The 6,746-nt window shown below is 45.4% G+C and overlaps 1 protein-coding gene across 1 annotated transcript; it reads right to left on the minus strand.

Moving 5' to 3' along the window:
- Positions 1-1,360: 1,360 nt before the first annotated feature.
- On the minus strand, positions 1,361-5,320 carry LOC115743463 (probable indole-3-pyruvate monooxygenase YUCCA4). The gene is made up of 5 exons (XM_048278111.1): positions 4,458-5,320; positions 4,045-4,293; positions 3,811-3,933; positions 2,288-2,468; positions 1,361-1,407 (listed from the first exon to the last, which is right to left on the minus strand). The coding sequence occupies exons 1-5, from the start codon at positions 5,112-5,114 to the stop codon at positions 1,361-1,363; spliced, it is 1,257 nt and encodes a 418-aa protein (XP_048134068.1). The 5' UTR covers positions 5,115-5,320.
- Between the last annotated feature and the right edge of the window lie 1,426 nt (positions 5,321-6,746).

The raw sequence follows: 6,746 nt of genomic DNA on the forward strand, positions 1-6,746 counted from the left end.
TTTTTTTGTAATTCTCCCTATCCTCCATGGTGTAAATCACTCCTTTACTATCTTAGCAATGAATTTTCCCAAGGCTACTACCGTTGGATTTGGCATATTCTATTTTAGCTCATTATATTTACATTCTCGAGATCATGAACATCCCTTTACAATCTCTAAAAGTCGAGTCGATTCATCGCAATCAGTATCGTCAGAACGGTTTTACTCAAAGAAACACCGTTGTGGGAGGATAATCACGAACAAAAATGTAGCAGATCAGAAGAAACTGCTTCAAAGTTTCCCAATAAAAGTATACCATCTTTTCCCAATAGACCTTGGTCGAAAACTTGCAAACTTCCGACGGCATCCGACCGGCCATGCTTTCCCTCAGACTTTAGCCGGCAGAAAACTTACTTCGAATCCTTAAATCGACAGATCATACGAATTATGTCCCCGGCATATTCGAACCTAACATGGCCGCGGCACGTACATCCCCGTCCCCTCTCTCTTCTCTTCTCTTTCCCCGTCACTGTGGACGTGGTACAGTTGGGAACAGGTCGGATGAGGAGTCCCTTTCGGCGAGGGGGTGGGTTTCCGTCTTGGTGATGATTCACGGTTCGAAGTGACGAGGCGGGGATCCTTCACTGCATGGCTTTTCCCCACACACCTTTAAGGGGAAATCTGTGCTTGCATGAGGAGCAAGGCAACAAATCTCCACAGTTTCCTTTCTCGTGTACTAAGAGCGCTCGTACATCAGGGATCCACGGACGTTGGGGAGAATTCATATTGTCCCCCAAATGCGGATTTAGGAAGATGATAGAGAGTCTTTTACGTTGTGCTTTGAAGTATAGAGAGATATTGGGTTGGCACTCGAATGTGAAAGGCATCCAGCCCCGACAGTGTTACGGACCACGAGCCTGCCGACGGATCGGAGCTGGTGTCGTCTTGGGAATAGACCGCGCTGATCATCATGCTCATCTGGGCTGTTGATCATGCCGGTCCCATTGCGAGATTGCACATGATCGGATGTCCGGGTAGTCGTGGTTCACATGATCTATAGATTGCGATAGTGTTTCTGCTACATGCCCTTACATTCTGTAATCACTTTGGTCGCAAGTAATGAGTTATCAACGATTAAGATTGAATAGAGGCGAATCAACGACTGCAACATGCAAAGGGCACGATGCCCATCTCTCCCTATGTATTGCAAACCATATGAAGTATCCCACATCATGAATGGTGATACTTCAGTAGGTCTTTAATGATGTAATTAATTATGATAGTCTAACACTACGTCATGATGTTGTATTCAACAACGCCATCATAATAGGACTGTCGATACAATAGTATACAAAGTTACATAGTTCATGAAGTAACGGCCCTATATACAAAAGCGGTTGTTGGGAACGCACAACTGAAGCTCAATACCTTCACGTCAGAAATCGTCAAGAGAAAATTCAAGTCCAAATCTATTAACATATCCAATTGAACTCACATTAACTCAAAAATTTAAGCAAATGAGTTATTGACCAATTAGGATGCATATTAACCGCTTTATACCATACTAACTTTCTGACGTGAGACTTTCTATCACAACTTACACGCGCAAATCAACGAATATCATTTTGATTAGCTAATCACTCAAACATGCAATTAATTGCAAGCAGTCCATGGTAGCATTATCCTACTAAGAATTTGGTCACAAAAGCCCTAGTAATGGCAAAGATCTTGAACTTAATATCTGATTTATTTCGACGGGCCCACAATCTCGTTAGGAGGGCCCTTTCGGTCGTCATTGCACGTAAAGGCTTGCTCTATTCAAAAAGGCACGTACAGCCCCGGTAATTAATGAATGTGATGGAAACCTTTGCATGCCTCCTTTCTTGAATTCGGACCAAACCCTATTCCTCGAGAAGAGAGAGAGAGAGAGCGAAAGAGAAAGAGAGAGACTTTGCTGCAAGACTACTCTTTTTTGGGATCACATAAAAAGAGAGTTAGCAAAATTGGAGCATTTACAACAAGAACCGAACGTCAGCAAGAAAAGAGACCGCGGAAAAAGGGCAACAAAAGAAGAAAAGAAGAGATTTCCTCAAACCTAGAGTGAAGAACAAATACAAACTTGCCAAACCCTAGCTTGACTCCGGCGTTGACCCATATGATTTAGCTTCTTCCTCTTCCTCTTTTTTTGTCTTTTTTCTTTTGTCTTTTTTCAGGAAGGTCGAGTCATTTTCTTCTGTTTTTGTTTTTTTTTTTCCTTCTTTCGAATTTTTGTGGGTTGGGTCGATCATGAATTTTGAAGGAGGATAACGTGAGAAGGATGAAGATCTTGGTTGCTGATCAGCGATGTCTCTGGCGATCTTGATCGCATCGCAGCCGGTCCCGAGGATGCCCCTCCTCGTGAATCCGACGGTGTACAAACCCTTATCCCCTCTCCAACCATTAGGAAATGGTGTCTTTGGCATGCCTTCTTCGGTGAAGAAATCAACCCCCTGGGCAAAAAAAATATATATATATATTAAATACATTAATTTGACCCGAACATTAAATAATCACGTAATTAAAAAAATCTCAAAGACAACATGACATTACACATTCGTTTTTATGCCAAATGATGAGGACAGAATAGTCCATTCGGTTATCTAATTTTTCATACGTTTTTTTTCCAATTTGCTGGTCAAGGTCAAGGTCAAGTAATTTTGACATAATTAATCACCCCAAAGTTGGTCAATTAGCGCATCAACTACATTTTGCTTAAACCCAACAAGCAAAATTACAAGTCAAAAAGGACCTCCTGCCGGACTCCGCGAATGCGACGGGATCGAACTCGAGACCCTCCACATGGACATGGTGCTATATAGATTCACTTAGATACCAATAAGTGCAAAATGTTGAAAAAGAATTCTAGGTCACCTACAACAGCAAAAAATGACATTCGTGCAGAAGCAAGGAAGGCCCACTTTGAAGTCAAAAGTTGAGAGATGCCATGCCAGAGATGTGCTCACAATTTTTTTTTTTTTGGTCATAATGTGCTCACAATTGGTGAAGCAAAGATTTTTGGGTCAATCCCTGCTTGTTAGACATAAGAAGCAACCCTAATCGCCGACCCACTAATTATAAGTTAACCGACATGGAGCAAGATCCTTGGTCAATCTTGCTTGTTAGCCCTAAGTAGCAACACTAATTACCGTGCCTAATTATAGGTTAATCGATGTAGAGCACGATCTTCGGTCAATCTTGCTTGTTAGCCTCAAGAAGCTAACACTAATTACCATCCCAAGTTAAATTTCAATCAGCATTAAGCATGATACAAGAACCATCACCAAATCACAATGTGTTTCTTTGTTATTATTATTTGTTAGCCACAAGTAGCAACCTCACCTACCACCCACAATTAAACGGTTAAATCATCAACATGCAAGATTAGAAGAAACGTCACAAATTCACAATCCCAGAACATTTCTGGCTTGAACTAGAAAAAAAAATTGATGTCAAGAGTAGAAAAGTGGAATTAAAATTCTACAAATTTGAAGGGGGGGGACCCCTTCTAAGGCCATGTCATGATAGTGACGGATCACGGAGGGAGGGCACAGAGAATACAATTTTGTCATCATCTTACAGAAATGATACTCAACAAAGGGAATTTTAACCCCCAAGCAGAAGTCCCCAAACCCTAAATTTTTTTTTTGTCTTTCTTTTCCCCCCATCTTTTGTTTTTTCGCATGGAGAAAAGGAGAGATCTGAAGGTCTCTCCTTCCCGCTTTGCTTGTGTCCCAAGCAAAAGAAAGTGACATGAGATGCATAATGAGATAGAACTAGTGAAATCTGGTTCACCTTGAGCCAACTGGTGACATTGCTCTTGTACCCGGTTGCGAAGATTATGGAATCAAACTCCTCCTCTTGTCCATCCAGAAACTTAGCGCCATTCTTGGTTATCTCCTTCACTCCTGCCACCACCTAAGAAAGAAACACGAACCCAAGATTGAATTAGCACTCTAAACTCATGCTATATTAGTGTAAATTAGTACATGGAAAGGGTTGGTTAATAGCTTTGTGCGCCTTAATTACCTTGATTTTGCCGGACTTTATCTGCGAGAGGGTGCCGACATCGAGGACGGGGGTCTTTCCGGTGGCGGTCTTGAGCTCTAGCGGCCCGGTCTTGGGCCGCCGGAGGCCCAGTTGGTCGGTGTTGCCTAAAGTGATGTTGGCGATTAGGAGGAGGATTTTGTCCACTAATCTTAGAGGGAGCCATTTGAGTAGTACCATGGCCACGCCAAATGTTGAGAAACCAAGCATTTCTCTGGGCAGAACATGTACCTAATTTAGTGGCAGGAACAAGCACGGTCAATACCGTCGAACCAAAATCAAATCGGTCATGAGAAAGATTAGGCCACAAGAAAAAATGAAAAATAAAATTTACACTTTGAATCAGGAGAAAAAAGAAGAAAAATCCATGTGGGTCAGCGGTCAAGGGACTTTACCGTGTTGCGAACCACCATGTGAGGAGTGGCGTTGTGCCTGCAAAGGTCCAAGCTGACCTCCATGCCCGAATTGCCGCAGCCCACTACCAAGACCCGCTGGCCCCTGAACTCCGACGCGGACTTGTACCCGCTCGTGTGGAGGCGCCGCCCCTGGAACCTCTCGAGCCCGGCGACGTCCGGCGTCGCCGGCTCGGCATTCTCTCCCGTGGCCACCACGAGCCACCTCGAGAGGCACTCGAGCCCCTCGCGAGTCCGGACCCTCCACAGCCCGCAAGACTCGTCGAACTCGGCCCTCTGGACCGTCTGATGGAAGAAAGGTTTGATGTCGAAGTGGGAAGCGTAGGACTCGAGGTAGGAGATGAACTGGTCCTTCGTCGGGTACTTGGGGAAGTGCTGAGGGAAGGGGAGCAGGGGAAGCTCGCAGAACTGCTTGGGCAGGTGGAGCTTGAGGCGATCGTAGGCCTTGTCTTGCCAGAGGGAGGCGATGCAGTGGCTTCTCTCCAGGACGAGGGAAGGGACTCCCAGCTCGGAGAGGCAGGCCGAGACGGCGAGGCCGGAGGGGCCTGCGCCGACAATGATGGGCCCGTTCACGCGCAGGGGCTGGCCCGTTCTTTGCTTGTCTTCCAGTTCTTGGTCTCCGCAAGAACCCGAATCCATGTCTGGTTTTGTTCACAAGAAAACCAAGAAATGAAGGAGGAAGGTGAAGTGACAGAGAGAGAGAGAGAGAGAGAGAGAGAAAGGACTCTATTCAATGGCTTTCTTTTATGGTTCCCCTGTTTCTTGGTTCTGCAGTGCTCTGTTTCTTTGAAGGGGGAAAATCTAGGAGTGGGATGAAGTGGGTATTCAAAAGAGGAGACGAGAGATGCTAGTGGGGTCGCGGACTCGCGGTAGTGTTAACCTCTGACTCTGGGTAAGGAAGCGCATATAAATGCAGAGAGAAAACAGAGGAGAGATGAGGGAAAAACACAGAGTGCGTTTATGAGAAGTGAGAGGTGGGTGAGAGAAAGAGCGCTCTCTCTCTCTGTTTTTTCTTCTCTATTTTCGAAATGGCTGTTAATTTACCAGATGAGAGAGAACGAGAGGGCGGCGTAAATGGAGGCGACGAGGCGTGAAGTTAAGGAAAGGATTTGGTTCTCCTTCTCAAGGCTCTTCTCTCTCTACAGGGTGTTTGATAGACCGTAGAAGTAGACAATGGGCAAAAGGAGGAGATATAAATACATTTCATTGTGATTTTCTTTTCACTTTTTTTAATATACTTTTTTGAGAAAATTTCGAAAAAGGGCCCCAAGTCCTCTCTATTTCTCAAAAAAGAGCCTGAAGTGGAATCTGTTTCAAATAAGGGCCCGAAGTGCCCTATTTGTTTTAAAAAAGGGCCTAATCGGGGGTATTTTGGTCTTTTGAAATTTTCTAATTTTTTCTCATTTTCCTTTCCTTTTTCTCCTCTCTCTCTACGCTCTCCCCTCCTCCTTCTTCGCCTTCCTCCTCCACCACCAACCTCGCCTCCTCCTCTCTCAGCAAATCTACGTCAACAAGTAGCTCGCCCGCAACGACACCACCAACGACAACTTCATCGAGGACTTCGCCTACAATGGCCTCCGCAACTCTTGCCGCTCTTATGTCACCTTTCGATCCACCCCTTCTACGCCTCCTTCGTCTCCATCTCCTACCTCCTCAACTCCCGGCCGATTACAACCTCCATGACGAGAATAAGATGGCCTCCGGTTCATCGAGGACATCACAGCTGTCGACGAGGTCCAGAGGCGGGTCCTCATCGAGATCCTCCGCCACAATGCTCACGTCGTGTACGTGCACCGCCATGGCCTTGACGGCCAGACCGATTGGGAGTCCTTCAAGAAGACCATGCTCGTAATCACCTACGAGGACCTCTAGCCGACCGTCGCTCGTATCGCCCGGGCGATAAGTCTCCGATCCTCTACTCTCACCCCATTTCGGAGTTCCTCACCAAGTATAGAACATGCCGGTTTTCCCGGTTCTTGATTTTTCCGGCGGGTATGGGTCGCTTTTTCGGGTGAAATGGGCAAAAATGGGTGATTCTTGCTTCTTGTCAAGCGTTTGCCGGGTCTTTGGTAAGTTGGGTGGATTCTTGATTTGGTGCAATTCGGGGATGTCCAGAGGAGAGAGCAAGCCGATGCCCACCATTGAAGAGAAGCTGAGGCCAGCGATGAGTGAGAGAGGGGAGAGGAAAAAGTAAAGGAATAGGAAAAAGAAAAGAAAAGGAAAACTGAAAAATAAAAAAAATAAATTTTAAAAAGTAAAAGACCAAAATAT

This window comes from Rhodamnia argentea, chromosome 4 (genome assembly GCF_020921035.1).
Source record: "Rhodamnia argentea isolate NSW1041297 chromosome 4, ASM2092103v1, whole genome shotgun sequence".
Taxonomy (NCBI): Eukaryota; Viridiplantae; Streptophyta; class Magnoliopsida; order Myrtales; family Myrtaceae; genus Rhodamnia; species Rhodamnia argentea.

Coding starts and splice junctions, on each gene's coding strand:
- LOC115743463 (XM_048278111.1), bottom strand. CDS start 5,114: ATGGATTCGGGTTCTTGCGGAGACCAAGAACTGGAAGACAAGCAAAGA. Junction 3,934..4,044: donor TAAAGTCCGGCAAAATCAAG/GTAATTAAGGCG, acceptor TTTCTTTCTTAG/GTGGTGGCAGGAGTGAAGGA. Junction 1,408..2,287: donor AAGATCTTCATCCTTCTCAC/GTTATCCTCCTT, acceptor TCTGACGTGAAG/GTATTGAGCTTCAGTTGTGC.